This window comes from Phacochoerus africanus, chromosome 1 (assembly GCF_016906955.1).
Source record: "Phacochoerus africanus isolate WHEZ1 chromosome 1, ROS_Pafr_v1, whole genome shotgun sequence".
Taxonomy (NCBI): Eukaryota; Metazoa; Chordata; class Mammalia; order Artiodactyla; family Suidae; genus Phacochoerus; species Phacochoerus africanus.
The window spans coordinates 32,603,180-32,630,262 of record NC_062544.1 but is presented as its reverse complement, the minus strand read 5'-3'; the positions used below and the strand labels follow the sequence as shown (position 1 = coordinate 32,630,262).

The following is a 27,083-nucleotide window of genomic DNA, read 5'->3' as shown; positions in this document are numbered from 1 at the left end:
ATCCCAGAGTTCCTGTTGTGGCTCAGCGGGTTAACAACTCGACTAGTATCCATGAGGACGCGGGTTCCATCCCTGGTCTGGCTCAGGATCCGGTGTTCCTGCAAGCTGTGGAGTAGATTGAAGATATGTCTCTGCGGTCTGGCATGACTGTGGTGTAGGCTGGCAGCTTCAGCTCCAATTCAACCCGTAGCCTGGAAACTACGGCCCTAAAAAGACAAAAACAAGAACAACCAATTGGCTATCTCAGAGCCAAGGTTGCAAGAGCACTTATGTTGGAGTTCTCCACTCCAGACCGCGGCTGCCAGATGCCGCCGAGTGCCCCCTTAGCCCAGCAAAGCCCTTAGCTCAGCACTGAATTGCGCTAACGCTTAATTAAAGTTCTTTCACCTTTTTTTTTTTCTTTTTCTTTTACTAGTTGTCTGTCAAAGGTTTAACCTACAGAGCCAGAATAAAATAATAAGAGACAGCGGCAACCATAGCAACCACAGACTGGGGTGGAAAGGGCGGGGCTAGGGGCGGAAGGGGGCGGGACGCAACGACAGTCCAGCCCCTTCCGGGCGTCAATTAAGTGGCGGGAAGAAAAGGCGGCCCCTGGCAGGGCTGTGTTAACCCGTCTTCCGTGGTAGTTCTTCGCCCCACGGATGGAGATGCAGTCCAAGAAGCAAGCCGCAGCTGAGCCCGCGGACTCCGGGGGGGAAGGCAGGCCGCCGCAGGTCGCCGGCAACGATGCAGCGCGTCCCGAGGACCGCATGACCCTACTGCTCAGGTTGTTCCCTCTAGCTATCTCGGCAGGAACCCATCCAAGCCCAGATAAACTTGAGGGAAGTTGCCCCGCCCTATTCTTTTATAGCTTTGGCCCTTTTCAATCCGGAAGCTTCGTTTGTTGTGAAGAAATTCGTTGCTAGATTTGATGATAAGGGACATAAATATTCTATCAATGGGAAACTATGGCCCTGGGCCATATCTATCCTACTCTCTGTTTTTCTTTGGCCCCTCAAACTAAGAAAAGTTTTCATGTGTCTAAATGGTTGAGAGGAAGAAATTAGATTTCAGTCCTCTTAAAGTTTTATTGGAACACAACTTTCCTGCTGCAAAGGGCTGAGTTGAGCAGTTAGACCAGACACCATATGAGCCTAAGACATTTGCTGTCTCTTCCTTTACAGAAAAAAAAAATTTCAGACTTCTGTTCTAAATCATAACAAGTAATGCTTTTAAAAAATAAGCTTTGTGGAGTTCCCTTATGCGGCAGTGGGTTAAGGACCAGGGATCCAAAAAAAAAAAGCTTTGCTAACCGTGTTTCAGCTTTACTACTGCTTTGAAAGGCTTTGCCTGATAACAACTCTCACAGCCTTACTTTAAAAATTCCCTCTTATCCAAATCCCTGCTGTGGTGAAGTGGGTTAAGAATCAGACTGCCAGAGTTTCTGTCGTGGTGCAGCTGGTGCAGCGGAAACAAATGCGACTAGGAACTATGAGGTTTCAGGTTCGATCCCCTCGCTCAGTGGGTTAAGGATCCGGAGTTGCTGTGAGCTGTGGTGTAGTTTGCAGGCCAGCAGCTTTAACTCCAATTAGACTCCTAGCCTGGGAACCTCCATAAGCTCACTGGTGTGGCCCTAAAAACCAAAAAAAAAAAAGAAGAAAAAAAAAAAGAATCTGATTGCTGGCTCCTAGTTGCTGCAGAGGCCTGGGTTGCAGCCTCATCCGTTGTGGGTTAAAGGATGCGCGGTAGGTCGCATCTGCAATTCAGTCCCTGTCCTGGGAACTTCCATATACCATGGGTGTGGCCATTAAAAAAAAAAAAAAAAAAAGTTGCCTCCTACCAGTGCAAAACAGGCTCTTCCAACATGGAGTTTTTATAGCCCAGGTCTTACATGAGGGAGTGGTGGGTGCAGGTGAGACTCTTGGCCATGCCCCTTCTTGTGGCCTCTCTGTGCATTCTGTCTCCCCCAACCCCAGCTTTCCCCTGCTCTTCACTCTTGGAAGTTCTTAGGTGAATTGTTTGCCTGCAAGGGGGACCACGTCACTATTCCATTTCTGAGCAAGCCAGCATCATTGAGGCACTTTGGCAGCATCTGGGTTTTCAGAATCACAATATCAACCTTTTGTCTCATGATTATGGAGATATTGTTGCTCAGGAGCTGCTCTATAGGTTCAAGCAGAATTGACCTGATTGGCTTACTGTAAAGAGTCTCTGTCAAACAGCAGTTATATTTACGAGATTCACTATCCTCTCCTTCAGAAGCTTCTCAGAGACGGAGGCATGCTGTCACCCATCCCCATGTGATTGATGAACTTTGTATTCTCTCAAGGTCTCACCCCAGTCTTCGGGCCATATACCCCACCTTCTGAGAGTGAGTTTGGGGGCCTGTGGGCAGGGATAGGCAACAATGATGGGAATTTAAGTTATCAACAGTCTTTTACAGTTTATCAATGAAAGGAAGAAGTTTAGGGTGGGAGCTCTTTCCTGTTCCCATTCATTTATCCATGGGCCATTGCATCTTTATGCAGAGTTCTTGGAGTCCTATAGGAAAGCACTGCCACAGTCTAGTGTCAATTCTGGAGGACGCTGTTAGCACTGTCCACAGCTAGAGGATCCCATGGGCTTCATTAACCTGTTCTGAGCTCCAAAGAGTAGCCTCCTTGTATTACCTTCCCTGTCGCCTTATCTGTTGTGTATTCCACTTAGGATGAAATGCCCAAAAGAGGTCCTGGTCACCAAACACTATTCTCTTACAAAAGTCCACCTCACTCACATTGATTGGTAAACAGCATATAGTATAAAGGTGGCAGGAACTCTAAGGGTAACCTAATTACCCTAATTATCCACCTCCCATTCCTCTGACATCTGACCAAGTGTATGAACTTGCCTTGTTTTTCTGTTTTTAGGAAATACTTTTTTTTTTTTTTTTTCCTGGCCTTCCTTGCCCATGGCACGTGGAAGTTCCTGGGCCAGGGTTCAAATCCTCACCACAGCCAGCAACCCAAGCTGTTACAGTGACAAAGCTGGACCCTTAACCCACTTTGCCACAGAAAAACTCTTGTTTTCAGGAAATTCTGATGAGTACTGCTACACACTGATGCAGAAAGACATTCATTCGTATAAAAGTCTTTTCAACACTTATAAAAAACAAATAAAAAAATAAAACTTCCCTTCCCCTTGCAATACAAAATCCTAAAATATTAAACTCTTTGGAGTTCCCGTTGTGGCTCAGCGGAAACGAATCTGACTAGTAGTCATAAGGAGTCGGATTCGATCCCTGAGTCAGGGATCTGGCATTGCTGTGAGCTGTGGTGTAGGTCACAAATGAGGCTCGGATCCTGAGTTGCTTTAATGCTATTTATACTCATTTTGTTACATCAGCTTCCGAAAATGATGAGTTGATTTATCATATAGTATTTTGACTCTGTTTCTCTGTTTTCAGGCTAAGAACACAGACAAAACAACAACTTTTGGAATATAAATCAATGGTTGATGCAAGTAAGTATTTTCATTTTCAAATAAGACTTTGTAAGTTGATGACTCCAAGAAAAAGAAAGAGTTTTTGTTGTGGATCAGTGGTAACAAACTCAACTAGTATCCATGAGGATGCGAGTTCGATCCCTGGCCTCCATCAGTGGATTAAGGATCTGGTGTTGCCATGACCTGTGGTGTACATCACAGAAGACAGGGCTCAGATCTGGCGTGGCCGTGACTATGGCATAGGCTGGCAACTGCAGCTCCGACTGGACCCCTAGCCTGTGAACTTCCATATGCTGTGAGTATGGCCCTAAAAATGAGAAAAAAAAGAAAAAATCAATTTTACAAAAAAGTATGTATTCAGGGAACAGGAGGGGGAGCATAATGCAGTACCATGCTATGTAAGAAGGCAAAATGCAGGAGTTCCCATTGTGGCTCAATGGTTAATGAATTTGACTAGGAACCATGAGGTTTCAGGGTCAATCCCTGGCCTTGCTCAGTGGGTTAAGGATCTGGCATTGCTGTGAGCTGTGGTGTAGGTCACAGACATGGCTCGGATCTGGTGTTGCTGTGGCTCTAGGGTAGGCTGGTGGCTACAGCTCCGATTAGACCCCTAGCCTGGGAACTTCCATATGCAGTGGATGGGGCAGTAAAAAGAATAAATAAATAAATAAATAAATAAGCAGATTAGATGATTGTTAAGCAAGTGATCCGAGACCTGTGCTCTTTGAGAAACACTGGATTATTGCCATGAGAGCATAAGGAAGATCAGGATAAAGGCTCGAGTGACAATTTTCAATTCTGAACACAGAAAAATTTAAATTTATATTTTTAAGTTATTAATCCAAGAATCTCACAAACTGAGAGAGTAGTAAAATGATGGGTTTAGCCCTTCTAAAGTAATAACCACCTAATTCCACCTGATTTGTAAGCCCTTGGATCACAAAGATGCATTTTGGTGACACTTTCTCTATGCAATCAGCTTAAATCAATAAAACCAAACAGTACACTAGGTTGAATCAAAAATTGTGGAAAACCAGATATCTTAGTCACTTCCCTGAATCCATGTTTGAACTTTGATAATTTTGGGGCTTTGTTCAAGATCTTTTTAATGCCATAGATCTAAAGGTAGTTCTGGTGTGTTTTCCATCTATATTCCAGGATTTCTGAAGTCATCTTCTGGAACAAAACAAAACAAAACAAAAAAACACCTAAAAAAAGGGCCTCCAGCCTCTTTTTTGCTTACGATAGCTAGTAACCATGGGAACTGGGGTATGAACTAGGCCTTCTTGCCGCCAAAGTCAGGTCCCTTTTATTATATCAACAATGCTTCCTTCCTGAAAAGTGTGTATCTGAATCACTTTGCTGTACCCCAGAAACTAACACAACATTGTAAATGAACTACACTTGAATATCAAAGGAAATAAAGGCATTTCCACTGTGGTGCAACAAGTTTTGTGGCATCTCCGCAGCACTCAGAAGCAGGTTCCATCCCCAGCCAGACATAGCGGGTTAAGGATCCAGCTTTGCAGCACCTGCTGCAAAGGTCACAGCTGCAGCTTGGACTTGATCCCTGGCCCAGGAACTCCATATGCCATGGGTCGGCCAAAAAAAGAATAAATGAATAAATAAATAAATAATTATGTACATACATGCATAAAAAAGAAGGAAATAAAAATAATACTTAGCCCAGTTCCCGTAGTGGCACAGCAGAAATGAATCCGGCTAGTATCTGTAAGGCACAAGTTCAATCCCTGGCCTAGCTCGGTGGGCTAAGGATCCAGCATTGCTGTGAGCCATGGTATAGGTCACAGACCTGGCTCGGATCCTGTGTTGTTGTGGTTTGAGCCGGCAGATATGGCTCTGACTTGACCCCTAGCCTGGGAACTTCCATATGCCATAGGTTTGGCCCTAAAAAGCAAAAAGTAGTAATGATAATAATGCTTACCTCAAAGATGACCAGTACTTCACTGTCTTTCTGGAGGAATTAATGGTCTTCTTTCCAAAGCCCACTTTCCTTATATTAAATTATGTTTACCTTAGAGATGAGAAGCACATCATGTCTTATGCTTTTGCTGGCATGAACATCCACATGATAAAAAAGCATAATCTAGGAGTTCCCGTTGTGGCTCAGTGGTTAACGAATCTAGCTAGGAACCATGAGGTTGTGGGTTTGATCCCTGGCCTCGCTCAGTGGGTTAAGGATCTGGCGTTGTCGTGAGCTGTGGTGTAGGTCGCAGACGTGGCTCAGATCTGGAGTTTCTGTGGCTGTGGTGTAGGCTGGCGGCTACAGCTCCAATTCATCCCCTGGCCTGGGAAACTCCATACGCCTCAGGTGCAGCCCTAAAAATCTAAAGACAAAAAAAAAAAAAAAAGGAATCTGACTGCAGTGGCTCTGGTGGTTCTGGAGGTGTGGGTTCCATGCCCTGCTGCACAGTGGGTTAAAGGATCTAGCATTGCTGCAGGTGTAGGTCACAAGTGGGGCTCAGATTCAGTCCCTGGCCACTTCCATATGCCACAGGAGCAGCCATAAAAAAGCAAAGAAAAGAAATACGTGAGATAATTAAGAGGTGAGATAAGTGTGATGAAGGAAATAATGGTGTGATAAGAGGGTAGTCAAACACAGCTTCTTCAAGAAGGTGACCTAAGAGCTAAACTCTAAGTGATAAGAGAATCTGCCTCCTCAACGAGTCCTTCTTTTCCCTATATTGGTAATTTTATTTTTAAGGTGTTGTGACATCTAAAACTTGAGTAGATTTCATAGTCCACACTCTAGAATTTCTACAACTAAAGGAAAGGACAGATTTGAAGCAGGCCACAAGAAATTAAGTTGCAGTCTTTGAGAGAAAATATTTATCTGAAATTGAATAGTATTTTGCTATTAAAAAATATATTTCTTATATATATATATATATATATTTCTGAGGAAGTTCCCTGATGGTCTCGTGGTTAATACTTGGTACTTTCATCACTGTGGGCCTGGGTTCAGTCCCTGATTAGGGAACTGGGATCCCACATCAAGCAGCTGCACACTACCAGGGGGCAAGAGCGGGAGTGTGTGTGTATATTTTATATGTATATATGTAAAACTGAGACGTTATTGTTTGAATTTTTTTTTTTTTTTAATGTAAGCGCATCCACTTCAAAGGTACAATTTGATGAATTTTGACATCTTTGTAACTACCACTACAATCAAGATATAGAACCTTTCAGAGTTCCCATTGTGGCTCAGCGGAAATTAATCTGGATCAATCCATGAGGACGCAGGTTCAATCCCTGGCCTCGCTCAGTGGGTTAAGGATCTGGCATTGCTGTGAGCTGTGATGTAGGTCGCAGACAAAGCTCAGATCCTGCGTTGCTGTGCCTGTGGCGTAGGCCAGCAGCTGTAGCTCCAATTCAACCCCTAGCCTGGGAACTTCCATATGCTGTGGGTAGGACCCTAAAAAGACTATATATACATGTATGTATGTATGTATGTGTGGTGTGTGTGTGTGTGTGTGTATACATATGGAACCTTTCTTTCATACCTCCCTTGTGCCACTTCATATTCAGTCTCCACCCTTACCCCCAGCAACTACCAATTTGATTTTTGTTGCTATAGTTTGTCTTCTAGAGTTGTGCTGTCCAATATAGTAGCCACTAGCTTCGTATAGCCTTTTAAAGTTCAAATTAATTAAAATAAATTTTAAATTCACTTCTTTAGTGTCATCTGTCACATGTCAAATATTTAAGCCCCAGTGTAGCTGATGGCTCCCATATTAGTCAGTGCAGATATTAAGCCTCTCATTCATAACAGAACAGATCAGTGCTTTTGGACAGCACAGTTCTAGCATGTGTTATAAATGGAATTATATGCTGTGTGTTTTTTGTTTGTTTTTGACAGCTTTCTTTTGTGACTTAATTCATGTAACAAAAGTCACCATTTTAAACTATGCAATTCAGTAGCTGTTAGCGTTATTTATAGTGTTGCACAGCTATTACCACTATCTAATTCCAGAACATTTCCATCACCTTAAAAAGAAACCCAGTACCTACCTACCTGTTAGTAGTCACTCCCAAGGTGTCTGGCTACTTTTGCAGAGTGTAATAGTTCTGTGATTCATCCATGCTGTTTGTTTCAGTAATTTATTCTTTTTTTATTGTAGAATATATTTCATGATAACTGTACCACAGTTCATCCATTTACCTGTTTTTCTTTATCTTTTGAGGGCTGCACCCGCAGCATATGGAGGGTCCCAGGCTAATGGCTGAATTGGAGCTGCACCTGCCAGCCTATGCCACAGCCACAGCAACTCAGGATCTGAGCTGCATGCGAAACCTACACCACAGCTCACAGCAATGCAGGAACCTTAACCCACTGAGCAAGGCCAGGGATCAAACCTGTGTCCTCATGGAGACTAGTCAGGTTCGTTACTGCCGAGCCTCAATGGGAACTCCTTAATCCATTCACCTGTTGATGAACATTTGAATTGTTTACAGTTTGCCCCTCATGAATAAAGCTGTTATGGACAGTTGTCAGTTGTACATCTTTTTGTGGACATTTGTTTCATTTCTCTTGGTTAAATACCTAAAGGTGAAATTGCAGGGTCATATGATAAGTATATATTTTACTTTTAAAGAAAATTCCAAATAGCTAAAATGGCATTATGGCATATTTCCCCCCAGCAGTGTATGAGATTTCCAGTTATTCAGTACTGTCTTCAGAACTTGGTACTGTCAGTCTTTTAAAATTTCAGCCATTCTAGTAATACGTAGTGTTTCCCATGTGGTTTTAATTTAAATTTTCCTGATAACTAACATTGAGTATTCTTTCATGTTTTATTGGCAATTTATATATCTACTTTTATGAAATATATATATATATATGAATCTGCTTTTATGAAGTATCGATTCAAACCTTGGTCTTTTTTTTGTCTTTTAGGACCACACCCTGCCTATGGAAGTTCTCAGGCTTGGGGCAAATTGGAGCTGTAGCTGCCCAGCGTATTCTGCAACCACAGCAACCCGGGATCTGAGCCACATCTGCGACCCACACCACAGTTCACAGCACTGCCGGATCCTTAACCCACCGAGCAAAGCCAGGGTTTAAACCTGAATCCCCTTGGGTCCTAGTCGGGTTCGTTGCCACTGAGCCACGTGGGATCTCCCCTTTTTTAATTTTCTTAACAGCGTCTTTTGAGGAGCAGAAGGCATTAATTTTGATGAAGCGCTGTTTTTCACTCTTTTTTCTTTTGTGGTTTGTGGTTTTGAGTTCTAGCTAAGAAATCTGTGACTACACCAGCGTTTCGAAGATCTACTCTTCTGTTTGTTTTAGAAGTCTTATGGCTTAGGTTTAACGTTCAGGACTGTGGTCCTTTTTTTGAGTTAGTTTTTGTGTATATTGTGAGCTAAGTAAAGCAGGGGCCGAGGTTCATTTTTTTCCGTGTGGAAATCTAGTTTTTCTAGCAGTTTTTTGTTTGTTCGTTTTTTTGTATTTAGACATTGCTTTTATTTATTTATTTATTTATTTTTAGTACCACGCTCACAGCATATGGAAGTTCCCAGGCTGGGAGGTGAATCAGAGCTGCAGCTGCCAACCTGCACCACAGTTCACAGCAACACCAGATCTTTAACACACTGATAAGGGCCAGGGATCAAACCTGCAACCTCATGGATATTAATTTGGTTCTTTACTGCTGAGCCAAAAAGGAACTCCTCTAGCATTACTTTTTGAAAAGACTTTGTTTTATCCATTGCATATGTATAGATATGGACTCCTGTTCTTTTGAGGTATTCGTCTCTCTTACAATGGTACCACACTGTCTCGATTACTGTAGCTTTATAGTAAATCTTGATTATCAGCTACTGTAAGTCCGCCAACTTCATTTTTTTGTTAAAATTGTTTTGACTATGGTCCTTTGTGTTTCTATATGCATTTTATTTATTTTATTTGTCTATTTTTTTAGGGCCGCACCCACTCATATGGAGGTTCCCAGGCTAGGGGTTGAATCAGAGCTGTAGCTGCTGGCCTACGCCACAGCCACAGGAACACCAGATCTGAGCTACATCTGCAACCTACACCACAGTTCACGGGCAATGCCAGATTCTTAAGCCACTGATCAAGGCCAGGGATCAAACCTGCATCCTCACGGATGTTCAGTCAGATCCATTTCCACTGAGCCACGACGGGAGCTCCTCTATATGCATTTTAAAACCAGCATGGGGGTTTGGGATGGAAATGCTATATCATTGTACAACTATAAATGTAATAAATTCATTGAGTAATATAAAAAATTAAAAAAATAAAACCAGGTTGTCAGTTTCTTCAGAAAAAAAAAAAGGCTTGATAGAATTTTGACTGGGATTTGATAGTATGGGTGAAATTGTTATATTAGTGATGATAATGATTCTTCCAAAATATGTAGATGGTATATTTTCCCATCTCAGTATTTGGCAGTGTTCAGTGTAGAGGTCATATACATGTTTTGTTAAATTAATCCTTAAGTGTTTCGTGGTTTTACTTTTTATTTTTTTTTGTCTTTTGTATTTTTAGGGCCGAACCTGTGGCATATGGAGGTTCCCAGGCTAGGGGTCTAATTGGAGCTGCTGCTGCCAGAGCAATGCCAGATCCCAGCCTCGTCTGCAACCTACACCACAGCTCACGGCAACGCCGGATCCTTAACCCACTGAGCGAGGCCAGGGATCAAACCCGCAACATCATGGTTCCCATTTAGATTCGTTTCCACTGCACCACTATGGAAACTCCTAATTTACATGTATTTTTAAATTTTAATTTCTAATCGTTTGTTGCTAATATACTGACATACAGTCTCTTTTTAGGGCTGTACCATGGTATATGGAAGTTCCCAAGCTAGGGGTTGAATTGGAGCTGTAGCCACCAACCAACACCACAGCCAGAGCAATGTTGGGATCCAAGCCACGTCTGCGACCTACACCACAGCTCACGGAAACAGCCAATCCTTAACCCACTGATTGAGGCCCGGGATCAAACCTGCATCCTTATGGATACTAGTTGGGTTCGTTACTGCTGACCCACATTGGGAGTTCCTCTTTTTTTTTTCTATCATTCTAAAATTGTGCTGTGCGGTATGGTAGCCTGTACCTCCATGTGACCATTGAACTCTTGAAATGTTCTTTGTCCTCATTGAAAGGACTGTGAATGTAAAATATGCACAGAAGAAGAAATTGTGAAATATTCATAATTCTAAGTTCATTATATGCTTTTTTGTTTTTGTTTGTCTTTTTGCTGTTTCTAGGGCCACTCCCGCGGCATGTGGAGGTTCCCAGGCTAGGGGTCTAATTGGAGCTGCAGCTGTCGGCCTACACCAGAGCCACAGCAACACGGGATCCGAGCCGCTTCTGCAACCTACACCACAGCTCACGGCAAGTCGAGATCCTTAACCCACTGAGCAAGGCCCGGGATTGAACCTGAAGCCTCATGGTTCTTAGTCAGATTGGTTAACCACTGAGCCATGATGGGAACTCCTCATTATATGTTTAAATCATAGTATTTTGGATCTATTGTGTTAAATAGTCTATATAAAAATTACTTTCACTTGTTTCTTTACTTTTTTAATGTAGAAACTAGAAATTAAAAATAACATATTTGGTTTGCCCTTGTGGCTTACATTATATTTCTGTTGGACAATGCCTTTATAAAATATTACTAACCATAAAACATGATTTATTTGTAGATGAAGAAAAAACTCCAGAACAAATAATGCAAGAAAAGCAAATTGAAACGTATGTCATATTTTAAATTTTTAGTTGTGGTTTTTACTAAGATTTAATAACGTTATCCACCTTATGATATTGTCTTTTTCCTTTCCTTTGTTTTTCCAAGTAAGTTGTCATGCATGTATTGGGAAGTTGCTGATGCGGGATGTAGAGTTACATGCACAGGATATTAGCACTTTTGGCTCCCCCCACCTGAACAAGATACTTGATATCTCAGGAGGCATCAGTTTACCAAGTCTGTAAATGCATCGGTGCGGGAAGCCTGTGGAATACTTTTGTTTAGATACAGGCATTGTACTTTTTTCAAAGATTTACTTTATACCTTGATTCCAGTAGTTAGTTTTTCTGATGTTGCTTCTGTTCATACTTCTTTGGCAGTAAAATTGAAGAACTGGAAAATGAAATCGAAGAGGTGAAAATCGCTTTTGAAATGAAAAAGCTTGCGTTAGACAGGTAATTAATACATTTTCAGCATGAGAACTGTGAACTGAATGCAAAATGCATATGGCTCAAGATGAAGGGAATATTTTAACTAGTCTGAATCCATCAATCAAATGATGATTAGATATTAGACCTACAAATTTTGAGCCCTGAGGGAAAAGTTACATCATTCCTTAATATCTTTATTTGAAGAAGTTACATAAGGTAGGGTTAATAAGGAATTGTCAGTCAAGACAATAGAAGTGTGAAATTAAATTGCATTTGGTATTTGAAAGTTTTACATGGATTCATTTTGTTCCAGTAACTTTTTTTTTTAGGGCCACACCCACGGCATATGGAAGTTCCCAGGCTTGGGGTCAAATAGGAGCTGCAGCTCCCGGCCTACACCACAGCCACAGCAATGCCCTTTCTTTCTTTTTTTTTTTTTTGCCATTTCTTGGGCCGCTCCAGCGGCATATGGAGGTTCCCAGGCTAGGGGTTGAATCGGAGCTGTAGCCACCGGCCTACGCCAGAGCCACAGCAACTCAAGATCCAAGATCCAAGCCGTATCTGCAACCTACACCATAGCTCACGGCAACGGCGGATTGTTAACCCACTGAACAAGCGCAGGGATCGAACCCGCAACCTCATGGTTCCTAGTCGGATTCATTAACCACTGCGCCATGACGGGAACTCCAGCAATGCCTTTTCCATGCTGAGTCTGCAATCTATACCACAGCACATGGCAACATCGGATCCTTAACCCACTGAGCAAGGAAAGAGACTGAACCCGTGTTTCATGGATACTAGTTGGGTTCATTACCACTGATCTATGACAGAAATTCCTCCAGTAACTCTTTTTTTTTTTTTTTTTTTAATTGCTTTTTAGGGCTGCACCGAAGGCATATGGAAATCCCCCAGCTAGGGGCTCAGATTGAAGCTACAGCTGCCAATCTACACCATAGCCACAGCAATGCTAGATCCTAAACTCAGCGAGTCCAGGGATTGAACCCAAGACCTCATCGATACTAATTGGGTTTGTTACTGCTGAGCTGCAGTAGGAACTCCTAATTCCAGTTTTATTAAGATGTAATTGACACACAACACTCTATCAGTTTAAGGTGTACAGCATAATGATTTGACTTACATACATCATGAAATCACAATCACAATATATTTAGTGAACATCCGTCACCTCATATAGACATAAATTTAAATAAATAGAGGAGTTCCTGTTGTGGTGTGCAGTAGATTAAGAATTTGACTGCAAGGGAAAAAAAAAGGAGTTCCCGTCCTAAGCACAGTGGAAATGAATTCGACTAGGAACCATGAAGTTGTGGGTTCCAACCCTGGCCTTGCTCAGTGGGTTAAGGATCTAGCGTTGGCATGAGCTGTGGTGTAGGTTGCAGATGCAGCTCGGATCTGGCGTTGCTGTGGCTCTGGCGTAGGCTGGCAGCAACAGCTCTGATTAGACCCCTAGCCTGTGAATCTCCATATACGGGAGGTGCGGCCTTAAAAAGACAAAAGACAGAGAAAAAAAATTTGACTGCAGGTATTTCCCCTTGTGGCTCAGTGGGTTAAGGACTTGATGTTGTCTCTCTGAGGGTGCAGGTTTGATCCCTGGCCTCACTCAGTAGGTTATAGATCTGGAGTTTCTGCTGGCCACAGATGTGGCTCCCATCTGGTGTTGCCAGGGCTGTGGTATAACCCCTCGCTTAGGTACTTGCATATGTTGCAGGTGGCACGTGTTCAATCTTGACCCAACACGGTGAGTTAAAGGATCCGGCATTGCTGCAGCTGTGGCTCAGGTTCAATCCCTGGCCCAGGAACTTCCATATGCTGTGGTGTGGTCATTAGAAAAAAAAAAAGAAAAGAAATAGAAAAAAAAAATTTTTTTCTGTGATGAGAACCCTTAGGATTTATTCTCTTATGTTTCCTATGTTTCTTTTCTTTTTTTTTTTTCTTGGTCTTTTTGTCTTTTCTGGGGCTGCTCCTGTGGCATATGGAGGTTCCAAGGCTAGGGTTCTAATCGGAGCTACAGCTGCTGGCCTATGCCAGAGCCACAGCAATGCGGGATCTGAGCTGCATCTGGAACCTACACCACAGCTCATGGCAATGCTGGATCCTTAAGCCACTGAGCAAGGCCAGGATCGAACCTGCAACCTCATGGTTCCTAATCGGATTGGTTAACCACTAAGCCATGACTGGAATTCCTTTATGTTTCATATTTAACATAGGGCACTGTTAATTATGTTTATCATGTTGTACATTACATTCTATCATGCCTTACTGCTTCCTCCCAGCCCTGCACCAGGGTGGATGGTTGGGAGAGCACAGCTAGGGCTGGATTTCAGGTCTGCTCAGCACCTCTGCCTGGCAGTGCACAGTCACATGCCCCATCCTTCCTCGTGTTACTTCATACGTCTGTGACTTCCTTATCAAAATATTTCCCATATAATACACTCTAAAAACATACTTTTGTTTTTATATTTAAAGAGAAATCAATCTTAACCTTGTCATTTTAAAAAATTTTCTTTTTAGTGTACCACAGATGTTATCCATGTTTTCTAGTGGAAATGTATTTTTTTTTCCCCTCTAGGATGCAACTTTCAACTGCACTAAAAAAAAACCTGGAGAAAACTGACACCAAAACTAGGTACGTTTTTTGTTTATTTTACTTTTTCTAGTTTTGGTAAGGATGGAAGTAAGAAATCAGCATGATCACTAGTTTCATGAAATTGTTTTTTCTTTTTTTTTTTAAATTTATTTATGTATGTATGTATGTCTTTTTTTTTTTGCTATTTCTTGGGCTGCTCCCGCGGCATATGGAGGTTCCCAGGCTAGGGGTCCAATCGGAGCTGTAGCCACCAGCCTACGCCAGAGCCACAGCAACGCGGGATCCGAGCCGCGTCTGCAACCTACACCACAGCTCACGGCAACGCCGGATCGTTAACCCACTGAGCAAGGGCAGGGACTGAACTCGCAACCTCATGGTTCCTAGTCGGATTCGTTAACCACTGCGCCACGACGGGAACTCCGAAATTTTTTTTTCATGGAAAAGTTCTGTGGCTTTTTTTTTTTTTAATTACCTGTCAGTCGACCACCTTTATCTGAGGAATAAGAAAAGTGACAGAATCTTTGTGGGCCCTCCTCATCTTTACAACTTTATAGCCCCATTGACATCTTATTCTATGTGGATTAGGACTCTAAGAAACAATGGAGGTTTTATCCAGACAGGCTGGGAATTTTGAAGGAAGGTTTTGAAAGTTACTTTTGTTTAGGACTTATAAAACAGGAACAATGCCATCTCATTTAAGCCAGCAACAACCCAACGAGCTAGGAAGTGTACTCATTTTTCATTGGCAGAAATGAGCTTGTGTAGGTTAAAGAATTTGCCAAAGTAGCCAACATCAAATGCTATCACTTACATGTGGAATCTAAAAAAAAGACACAATGAACTTCGCAGAGCAGATACAGACTCACAGACTTTGAAAAACATGGTTTCCAAATGAGACAGGTTGAGGGATGGGGGGGCTGTGCTGAGGGTTTGGGACGGAAATGCTATAAAATTTGGTTGTGATGATTGTTGTACACCTATAAACATAATAAAGTTCATGAAGTAATTTTTTTAAAAAGGAAAGCAGAAATAAGAATTTGCCAAGGTATGTAAAATAAAGGCTCTGGCAAACAAGGACATCTATAATCTAATCCTAAATGCCTGGCCTCAGGGGCCTTACCTGGGGTATTATCTTCCAAAGCTCTATCTTATGATAAAAACCACCACCACCATCCACCCCTGACTGGCACCAGAAAAATGCCTTAATGGATCTGGCACCTTCTCTATCTGGACATCTTAGCCCAGACTGGTACCCATTTCCCCCATATTCCATTTAATTCTGGGATTACATAAATCCCCAATCTGAATGGGGACTCTCTAAATATTGCCGCCCCATAAAGGGAGGGCTGAAAACATTCATGAGTTAAAGGGGTACAGATTCGTGGTTCAGGGGCACAGATGACAGGTTCATCACATGGACACCCAAAGACAGCAGAAAGGCCAAGTAGGCTGAGGCAGTGCCTTTAGCTTATCTCCGAGTTTACAAGTTTGCACATATAGCTGTAATTAGTAAGAAATGAGTTCAGCTCTCACAGGTCTGTGCAACGTTTCCCCTTTCTCAACCTTCCCAGTAAACGCCTTCCACAGAGTTTCTCACGCTGGCTGATTATCAGAATGATTACTAGTATCAGAGTGAGTATACTGCTGGTCCCATCCCAAACCTACTGACTGAGAATCTCTGAGGACAGGGCGCTCGCTGGCCGTCCACACTTAACGAGCCTCGCAAGGGACCGTGGCACTCTGAAGGATGAGAACCACTCTTCTTTTCCAGTCTTATTTCTCACGCTTTTATTCCAGCCACACCAAACTGCTTCATCTAGGTAATCTACATAATTATAACTTGATCCTTGATCAACATGGATTTGAGCTGCACAAGTCCACTTTTGCAGGATGTTTTGCGTTTTTTTTTTTTTTTTTTTCAACACATGTATTTCCTGTATTTTCATTTTGTAGGTCTTTAGCTAATGTGGGGGAAAGTTTATGTTTTTAGAGATCACACTATGTGAAGCGAAAGAACTAGGATTTGGGAATTCCCTGGTGGCACAGCAGGAGAAAGGATCTGGTGGTGTGGGTTTGGTCATTGGCTCCAGAACTTCCACATGCCTCGGGTGCAGCCCAAACAAACAAACAAAAACAAAACTGTTCCTTTTTTTTTTTTTGGTCTTTTTTATTTCTATTTATTTTTTTAGGGCCACACCCAGGACACATGAAGTTCCCAGGCTAGGGGTGGAATCAGAGCTGTAGCCACCCGGCCTACGCCACAGCCACAGCAACACCAGATCTGAGACATGTCTGCAACCTACACCACGGCTCAGATCAACGCCAGATCCTTAACCCACTGAGTGAGGCCAGGGATTGAACCTAGTCTGGTTCGTTACCGCTGAGCCACAATAGGAACTCCTAATTCATTGTTCCTGAGGGAGACATAGCAGTACTCTCAACTGTAGGGTGGTTGGTGCCCCTAACCACCCACCTCCCATGCATTGTTCAAGGGTCACCTATACTTTACATCCTTTAAGACTCAAGGGTTTCTCCTGTTTCACTCTGTGTCCAACGCTTACATTGGTTCATATCCATTACTGGTTGTAATGAAACCATATTGAGGTTGTGGATTTATTTTTCTCTCCCATAAGATTCTTTCCCCTTCGAAAACAGGTACTGTGCTTTATTCTATTTTTATATTCTTGGTATCAGGCACAGTTCTTGGCTTGAATAGTCATTCAGAAATATTTGTTGAAGAAATGGGGATAAAAAGCAGTTTATTCAGTGAAACTATTCTATATGATCTATCATGGTAGGTACATGTCATGATACATTTGTCAAAATCCACAGAATGTACAACTGTAAGAGGGAATCCTAATGTGAACTATGGACTTCAGGTGATAATGATGTGTCACTGTATGTTCGTCATTTGTGACAAATGGACCACTCCAGTGAGAGAGGCTCTATAGGTTAGGGGCAGAGCGTATATGGCCTTACCTTCCACTCACTTGCTATGAACCTAAAAGTGGCCTAAAAACGGAAGTCTATTTCAAAAAAAAAAAAAAGGTACATATTAGCAAGTCATTAGTTTTTTTCCCCAAATAGAAGATTTTAGAAATGTTTCTGCATGCTTAAGGTGGATATTCTTTCTTGTCTGTGAGCGAAAATTTTTCTAGGAAATGCATCTTTAATTTTAAACACAAGGAAGTTTCCATTGTGGCACAGCAGAAACAAATCCAGTAGTATCCATGAGGACGTGAGTTTGATCCCTGGCCTTGCTCAGTGGGTTCAGGATCTGGCATTGCTGTGAGCTGTGGTGTAGGTTGCAGATGCAGCTTGGATCTGATGTTGCTGTGGCTGTGGTGCAGGCTGGCAGCTCTAGCTTTGATTCGACCCCTAGCCTGAGAACTTCCATATGCCACAGGTATGGCCCTAAAAAGCAAAAAAAAAAAAAAAAAAAAAAAATAAGCGCAAGTTTAGTTTACATCAAACTTTTCCAGATTTATTTTGTTAAAAAATGACTTTCTATTAAAGTGTACAATGGATATAAGGAAAGTAAATATATACTAGTTGATTCCTTCATTAATGAGTTTTATTATTTTTTAACTGTTAATAAATCCTTTTTTTTTTTATTCCTTTTCAGTCCGCTCATGGATAACATGAAACAGATATTAAATCTAAATAAATTAATAATGAAATCACAGCAGGTAACTTTGAACCTGAAGTTGCTTATGCATTCTCATTTCATTAACAACTGCTTGCTGGAAATTATATTATATGTGACTAAATAGGATTGCCCAAAGAGACTGGTATGGTTGGATTACCCTGTCCTTAAGTTTTTTCTCACTTTTTCATAATTCTGTTATTTCTTACTAATTTGCTAACTACTTATCACTTAAACTACTCTTCCTCTCCCTTTTGCTATGTGAAAATAGAGGAACTAAAAACTAGAGTTCTAGAAAATAAAAACTAATAGGTAAAATTCAGTGACTTTGATATTATAGATGTGTTCTTAGGTGACTGCTTTAACTTTTTTTGTTTCTAATAACAGGACACTTGGGATTTGGAGGAAAAAATGCTTGATATTAGAAAGAAGAGATTGCGTATGTAGAATACTTTTCTTTCTTGAGAACACACTTATGAAGATTGATAAGGGCAGATCTCTCAGTCACTGAAAAATTTTTTCATTTTCAAATTTTTTTAAATTGTGGACATGGCTATTTAAAAAGTAGTATATATAGAGTTTCCTGGTAGTGCAGTAGGTTAAGGATCCAGCGTCGTCACTGCTATGGCATGGGTTCAGTCCCTGCCTGGGAACTTCCATATGCCATGGGCATGGGCCCTCCCAAAAGAATAGTATATAAAATGCATTTTGCTTGATTTGTTGTTTTATAAGTTTAAATCATAAAAATTAATACATTCTCAGTATTGAAAAAAAATCAAATGGTATATATAGAAAAATATGATGTGAAAGTTAGTACTCCTTCCTGTGTGACCTGTTAGATACACATCATTCTAGGTCTTTTTTCCATATTTACATAAGTGTTTTATATGTACATGATCTTTCTTTTTTTCTTTTTTTTGTAGATAATTTTTAAATGACGACGATACATATGGTTCTATAGCTTTTTCACTTAATTCACATGAGATGGCTTTTTGGTTTTTTTGTTTGTTTGTTTGTTTTGTCTTTTTGCTATTTCTTGGGCTGCTCCCGCGGCATATGGAGGTTCCCAGGCTAGGGGTCCAATCGGAGCTGTAGTCTCCGGCCTACGCCAGAGCCACAGCAACGCGGGGTCCGAGCCGCGTCTGCGACCTACACCACAGCTCACGGCAACGCCAGATCGTTAACCCACTGAGCAAGCGCAGGGACCGAACCCGAAACCTCATGGTTCCTAGTCGGATTCGTTAACCACTGCGCCACGACGGGAACTCCGAGATGGCTTTTTGTATTAAAATGATTGAAATGATTGATTGAAGTGTATTTCAAAAGGTAATAAACATATTTGGGAGTTCCCTGGTGGCTCAGTAGGTTAAGAATCTGGCATTGTCACTGTAGCGGCTTGGATCATTGTGGTGGCTCGGGTATGATCCCTGGCCTGAAACTTTCACATGTGGAAGGCACAGCCAAAATAATAATAAAAATAACAATAATATACATCTTTTTTTTTTTTTTTTGCTTTTTAGGGCCGCACCCACGACATATGGAGTTTCCCAAGTTAGGGGTCTAATTGGAGATACAGCTGCCAGCCTACACCAGAGCCACAGCAACGTCAGATCCAAGCCTCACCTGCGACCTACACCACAGCTCATGGCAATGCCGGATCCTTAACCCACTGAGCTAGGCCAGGGATCAAACCTGCAACCTCATGGTTGCTAGTTTGGATTTGTTTCCACTGCGCCACGATGGGAACTCCAGTACACATCTTTGGTAAAGAATTTTGAAACAGGAGTTCGCGTCGTGGCGCAGTGGTTAACGAATCCAACTAGGAACCATGAGGTTGCGGGTTTGGTCCCTGCCCTTGCTCAGTGGGTTAACGATCCAGCGTTGCCATGAGCTGTGGTGTAGGTCGCAGACGCGGCTCGGATCCTGCGTTGCTGTGGCTCTGGCGTAGGCTGGTGGCTACAGCTCCGATTGGACTCCTAGCCTGGGAACCTCCATATGCCGCGAGAGGGGCCCAAGAAATAGCAAAAAGACAAACAAACAAACAAAAAAAAAGAATTTTGAAACAGAAAAATATACATAGGAAAAGTTAAACTTTTTATTTTATCATCAAGTGATAGTTGATCTTCAATGTTTATTTCTTGTAAAATAAAATTGGCACCATTTTATTATGTCATAAACTGCTTTCTTCATTTAACAGTATAGGCATGACTTACTGTTTTTAATTAACTTATGTATATTTTTTGCTATGCCTGCAGCCTGCAGAAGTTCCCAGGACAGAGATCAAACTCATGCCACAGCAGTAACCAGAGCCACAGCAGTGAGAACACCAGATCTAACCTGATGAGCCACTAGGGGAACTCCCAATTTATTATTTTATTTATTTATTTTCTTTTTAGGGCCGCATCTGCAGCATATGGAGGTTCCCAGGCTAGGGATCTAATCAGAACTGTAGCCGCCAGCCTATGCCACAGCCACAGCAATGTCAGATCCAAGCCGCATTTGCGACCTACACCACAGCTCACAGCAACGCTGGATCCTTAACCCACTGAGCAAGGCCAGGAATTGAACCCTCAACTTCATGGTTCCTAGTCGGATTTGTTTCTGCTGCGCCACGACGGGAACTCCCCTCAATTTCTCCCTCAATTTATAATTTTATTTTATTTTATTTTACTTTACTTTACTTTATTTTATTTTATTTTATTGTCTTCTTGCCGTTTCTTGGGCCGCTCTCGCAGCATATGGAGGTTCCCAGGCTAGGGGTTGAATCGGAGCTGTAGCCACCGGCCTATGCTAGAGCCACAGCAACGCGGGATCCGAGCCACATCTGCAACCTACACCACAGCTTATGGCAACGCTGGATCCTTAACCCACTGAGCAAGGGCAGGGACCGAACCCACAACCTCATGGTTCCTAGTCGGATTGGTTAACCACTGTGCCACGACGGGAACTCCCTCAATTTATTATTTTAAAAGATGATAAAGATTTGCCTTTTTGTAAGTTAGCTTAGTGTCAGAAGTAGTCCTGGTCACCTGATTAAACACCTTTGGATGTTTAATTTTTTTCCATTGCATTCCAACATACTTTTGGAACATTAGTGTCAAGGAACCAAGCTCAGAGTTCTTCTGCGGCACAGAGGGTTAAGGATCCAGGATTGTCACTGAAGCAGCTTGGGTCACTGTTATGGTGTCGGTTGGATCCCTGGCCCTGGAATTCCCACATGCCACAGACAGGGCCAAAGAAAAAAGGAACCAGGCTCTTCGGATACATCCGTTTATGTTTTCAAATACTATCTGTCCTCACCTTATTAGTGTTCGACTTACCATTTTTTGACTTTACGATGATATGCTTTCAGTAGAAATGAAATTCAGGTTTGAATTTTGCTATTTTTCCCACGCTAGCACCATACTTTCACATGGTGCTGGGCAGCAGCACTGAGCCACAGCTCCCAGTGCACCACGCGATCATGAGGGTAAACAACCACTACACTTACAACTATTATGTTTTTCACGTCCAGACCAGTATTCAGTAAATTATGTGAGCTGTTTAACACTTTGTTTTACACAGGCTTTGTATGAGGTGATTTTTTTTTTTTTTTGTCTTTTTAGGGCTGCACCCACAACACATGGAAGTTCCCAGGCTAGGGGTCATATCAGAGCTGTAGCTGCTGGCCTATACCACAGCCACAGCCACAGCAACTCGGGATCCGAGCTGCATCTGTGACCTACACCACAGCTCACGGCAATGCTGGATCCTTAACCCACTGAGCGAGGCCAGGGTCGAACCTACATCCTCATAGGTACTAGCCAGGTTCCTTACTGCTGAGCCACAACGGGACCTCCATGTGAGGGGATTTTAACTTAAGATGGGCTTATCAGGATGTTAGCCATCATAAGTCAAAGAAGATGCGTAGTCTAATTCTCAGAAGATTTCAGAAACAACAAAAAATTGTTGCTGATGTTTATCCCTAGAGAAGGGTATCTTACCTTTCATTAAAAATTCATCTCGTTGATAAGTCATTTTTGTAAATAAAGAGGGGAAAATATTTCCTTACATATATCTCCCCCCTATTTTTCTGGTAACTCAGAGTAAGTCCTCTTTGCCATGATGCCATGGCAAGTATTTGTAGATAATATCATTGTGAAATACATTCCTTGAACATCTCATAGAAGGCATTGCTAAGTATGAAGTTCAAATATTGGTGTTTGGCACCAGGGAAATCATTTTTAGATTAAAATGGAACTCCAACCTTAAATGCTGCTTATTAAAATGATCTCTTGCCTGAAATAATCCAGAACTGTTTGCTACAGAAGTTTTCAAGATTCTTGTTTATAGGAGTTGCAATATATAGTATATTGTTTTATTTTTAACCCAATAGAGTTAAAACAAGCTTCAGAAAGTAAACTTTTAGAAATACAGATCGAGAAGAACAAACAGAAAGATGATTTGGAAAATATGGAAAATTCGGAGAAGATGAAGACTATACACCGAAACCTACAAAGGGAGATACAGATTACTACAGTTATTCAACATATGTTCCAGGTAACATTTATATAAAAAGGAAGAGAGATAAAGAACTTTTTAGAAAATGATTGATTCTATTACTTTCAGGCTAATTTTCACTTGGTCTTTAATCTTACAAAATACTTCAGTACTGAATATTTGTCTGTATACATATATCTGGAATTCTTACCTATTTAATACAAGATTTTGATTTTTCATTATAGTTAGACCTTAGGCATTTATTTATTTATTTATTTGCTTTTTAGGGCCACATCCTTGACAAATGGAGGTTCCCAGGCTAGAGGTCCAGTTGGAGCTGTAGCTGCCGGCCTACACTACAGCCACAGCAGCGCCAGATCCGAGTTGCCTCTGCGACCTACACCAACAGCTCACAGCGATGCTGCATCCTTAACCCACTGAGCAAGGCCATGCATCGAACCTGAGTCCTCATGGATGCTAGTCAGATTCATTTTCACTGAGCCATACCGGGAACTCCACCTTAGGCATTTATAAATGGAATGATTTCAGCAGCTCTCTGGAGACAGAATGGCACAGTGGTTTAGAGCATTACATTCCAAGTTGGGAGAGGCGGAAAACGTGGATGGTGTGATGGGAATCTAGAGTTAAGGTCCTGATGACCGCTTAATATTTGCTGACCTCAAGAAAATTATTTAACTTTTCTAAGCATGAGTTTCTTTGTGTAGAAAGCATAGTCGTGAAAATTAAAGGTGACAGGTGTTCCTTTGTGGCTGTGGGTTAAAAATCTGGCATTGTCACTGTAGCAGCCAGGGTTGTTGCTGTGGCGCAGGTTCAGTCCCTGGCCTGGGAATTTCCACATGCTGCAGACGCAGCCAAAAAAATGGAAAATTTAAGGTGGCAATTCATGTTAATCTCTTTAGCATAGCATTTGGTGCAAGCAAATTCTCAATAAATATTGGTATTTAACCATCATGTCAATTTTTAAACTTTATGTGTTCCTTTATTCTAGAGGTTTTTTCTTTTTGAATTATAAAATGTCTCTGGAACTGTTGAACTCAAATTACTAGCTTTCAGTTATGAAGATACACAGTTAAAACTGCCTATTATGGGCAAGCTGGGGTGGTGTAGTTCACAGATGCAGCTTGGATCTGGCTTAGGCCAGCAGCTATTACTTCAGTTTGACCCCTAGCCTGGGGACATCTGTATGCTGTGGATGTGGCCCTAAAAAGACAAAAAAAAAGGTAAAACTGCCTATTATGTGTAAAGCATATCCTTGTAGAACATGAGGTCTTATAATCTTATAAAATGTCTTTTTTTTTTTTTTTGTCTTTTCAGGGCTGCACCCACAGCATATGGAAGTGGAAGTTCCCAGGCTAGAGGTTGAATTGGAACTTATGCCACAGCCACAGCAACATGGGAGCCGAGCCACATCTTCAACCTACAGCACAGCCCACAGCAATGACGGCCAAGTGAGTTCAGGGATGGAACCCCCATCCTCATGGATACTAGTCAGGTTCATAACCTCTTGAGCCACAACAGGAACTCCCTAGTTTTTTTTTTTTTTTTTTAGGGCCGCACACGTGGCACATGGAGGTTCTCAGGCTAGGGGTCCAGTTGGAGCCCCAGCTGCCAGCCCACACCGCAGCCACAGCCATGCAGGATCCGAGCCATGTCTGCCACCTACACCACAGCTCATGGCAACGCCAGATCCTTAACCCACTGAGCAAGGCCAGGGATCAAACCTGCAACCTCATGGTTCCTAGTTGGATTCGTTTCTGCTGTGCCATGGCAGGAACTTCCCAATTTTTTTTTTTGAATGAGAGTTGCAATGTTTATCTCGGGTTCTCTCAGTTGTGGGTTTTTTTTTTTTTTTTCATCTTTTTTGCCACACAGGCAGCATGTGGAAGTTCCTGGGCCAGGGATCGAAACTGTGCAGCGACCAGAGCCACAGCACAGCCTTAGCCCACTAGGCCACCCACAGAACTCCAGTGCAGAATAATTTTAATTTACTTTGGCACATGTTTCTTTTTCTTTTTTTTTAAGTAGTTTTTATTTTTATTTTATTTTATTTTATTTTATTTTTTTTGTCTTTCTGTTGTTGTTGTTGTTGCTATTTCTTGGGCCGCTCCCGTGGCATATGGAGGTTCCCGGGCTAGGGGTTGAATCGGAGCTGTAGCCACCGGCCTACGCCAGAGCCACAGCAACTCGGGATCCGAGCCACGTCTGCAACCTACACCACAGCTCACGGCAACGCCGGACCGTTAACCCACTGAGCAAGGGCAGGGACCGGACCCGCCACCTCATGGTTCCTAGTCAGATTCGTTAACCACTGCGCCACGACGGGAACTCTGGCACATGTTTCTTATGACGGCTTTGAGATTTCTGTTTTTCTGTGTTTCCTTTCTTTTTTTTTTTTTTGTCTTTTGAGGACCACACCCATGGCATGTGGAGGTTCCCAGGCTAGGGTCCAGAAGGAGCTGTATCCACTGGCCTATGCCACACAGCCACAAACAATGCACCAGATGCGAGGCACATCTTCAGTCTACACCACAGCTCACAGCAATGCTGGATCCTTAACCCTCTGAGCAAGGCCAGAGATCGAGCCTGCATTCTCATGGATCTTAGTCAGAATTGTTTCTGCTGAGCCACAATGGGAACTCCCATGTTTCTGTGTTTCTTAATTTTTATTCCTGACTTCTAAACTAGTGTTAATTTTGGTTTAATGATCCTATTGCTTTGTTAAACAATATAGCTTTGCCCTTCTTAGGAGTTCTCTTTGTTTCTGAATGAACATTAGCCCTTAGGGCTTCAGTCATGTTTGAATGCTTATCCCTACCTACCTTTGTAAATTTGACTGGACTATATTTACTTTCTTTCACTTATAGCAAAAAAATGCCTTCTATAGGCCAAAGATTTTTATATTTTTATACATAACAATATAACACGTAGGAGTTACCATCCTGGCTCATCAGTTAATGAATCCGACTAGTATCCATGAGGATGCGGGTTTGATCCCTGGCCTCACTCAGTGGGTCTGGCATTGCCGTGAGCTGTGTTGTAGGTTGCAGATGCAGCTCAGATCCTGAGTTGCTGTGGCTATGGCACAGGCCGGCAGCTGTTGCTCCGATTCGACCCCTAGCCTGGGAACCTCCCATATGCGGTAGGTGCCGCCCTAAAAAGACAAAAGACAAAAAAAAAATACAATATAACACATATATTCTAAAATATTTTGAAGCAGTATTTCATTTAGTAATTCAGCAATATTGAGCTGTAATTTTTCAAAGAATAATGATTAGAATTTTCATTAATCATGACCCTAATCATTCCTCCATTGTCTAGCACAAAAATGTTCTTCACCTTTGTCAGAGTCTTGAAACTTTCCAAGGGCTGAGTACCAAGCCCTCTTTTAACCGTAATGCATATTTCTTACACTTCAGTTGTTTTTTGCCATGGAAGTGCAAAATGAACTCCGATCCAAAGTTGTAATCTTTTTCCTTTAATCTAGGACACCACTACAATATCCTTAATGGGTAAAAACAGTCCATGGAAACTAGAGAAACATAAAAAAATTTTTGTAATTAACTATTGTAAATATGCTCTAGCACTATAGAGATCAATGCTCTCGCTTTATCAGAAATTCCCTTGTGGTGCAACAGGTTAAGGATGCAGTGTTGGTACAGCTGTGGCGCAGGTCGCAGCTGCGGCACAGGGTTGATCCCTGGCCTAGGAACTTTCACATGCTGTGGGTGAGAGGGTGGGGAGTGGGGCTGACTGAAACCTTACTGAAAGTGGAAATGGGGATACTAGAGTACATTCCTAACTTTTCTCATCATTGCAGAGGAGGTGTGCACACCAAGTTTCTGTAAATATTTGATAAGATCAGCAAAAGGAGATTTTTTTTTTAAACTCTTAAGTGTTTAAAAGTACTTAGAACTTTAATTTAAAACCTTTTTTTTTATTACAGAACCTCATTTTGGGGAGTAAAGCCAACTGGGCAGAGGATCCTGCCCTTAAGGAAATTGTTCTGCAGCTTGAGAAGAATCTCACCACGATCCAATGAGAATTCTCTTTTGACATTTTTTGTTTCTGTCTTTGATGTCATTTAAAATGCACATTTCAAGTGAAATGTTTTTTTCAGTGTTTTTGGAACTCTTCTACTACTTTTCTTTCTTTCTTTTTTTTTTAAGCTTGTGTTATCACTGTAACATGGAATCTATTGTTTTAAATATGATAATTAAAGTGACTGGCATACTCTAATAAAATAATCTGAAAGTCTTAGCCTTAAAAGCGTCTCCCAAACATCTAGTCCAGCTAGACTTTTCCACATTCATGGAAGACCCTATTCTCATTTGGGATATTTCTCTGTGTTTGTCAACAAAATATTGGAAAGTTAGAAAAGCATGGCCGCATCTTTTTTTCAACTATCAATTGTATTTTATTCAAATAAATCTCATTTTAGTTCTATCTCACCACAGCTTCTTTTTTCTCCTTTTAAAGAAAATTGAGAAATAATTGATATATAACGTTGTGTAAGTTTAAGATGTATGACATGTTGATTTGCCAACATGGCATTAGCTAACGTCTCCATCAGGTCATGTAATTGTCATTTCTTTATCACAGTGGGAACATTTAAGATTAGACTCTTAGTAACTTTGAAGTATGTCGTACAGTATTGTTTTTTGTTTGGCCACAGCAGCTTGACATGGGATCTCAGGTCCCAGACCAAGG

General features: G+C 41.7%; 1 protein-coding gene and 1 pseudogene across 1 annotated transcript; both read left to right on the top strand.

Annotated features, from left to right (window-relative positions):
- The first annotated feature begins 552 nt into the window (after positions 1 to 552).
- CENPH (centromere protein H) lies at positions 553 to 26,824 on the top strand. Its single transcript, XM_047796631.1, has 9 exons — positions 553 to 766; positions 3,422 to 3,477; positions 11,151 to 11,199; positions 11,572 to 11,646; positions 14,213 to 14,269; positions 17,856 to 17,919; positions 18,264 to 18,315; positions 22,252 to 22,415; positions 26,320 to 26,824. The coding sequence occupies exons 1-9, from the start codon at positions 642 to 644 to the stop codon at positions 26,413 to 26,415; spliced, it is 738 nt and encodes a 245-aa protein (XP_047652587.1). The 5' UTR covers positions 553 to 641; the 3' UTR covers positions 26,416 to 26,824.
- LOC125137767 (mesoderm-specific transcript homolog protein-like) lies at positions 1,871 to 2,620 on the top strand (annotated as a pseudogene).
- Positions 26,825 to 27,083: the final 259 nt, after the last annotated feature.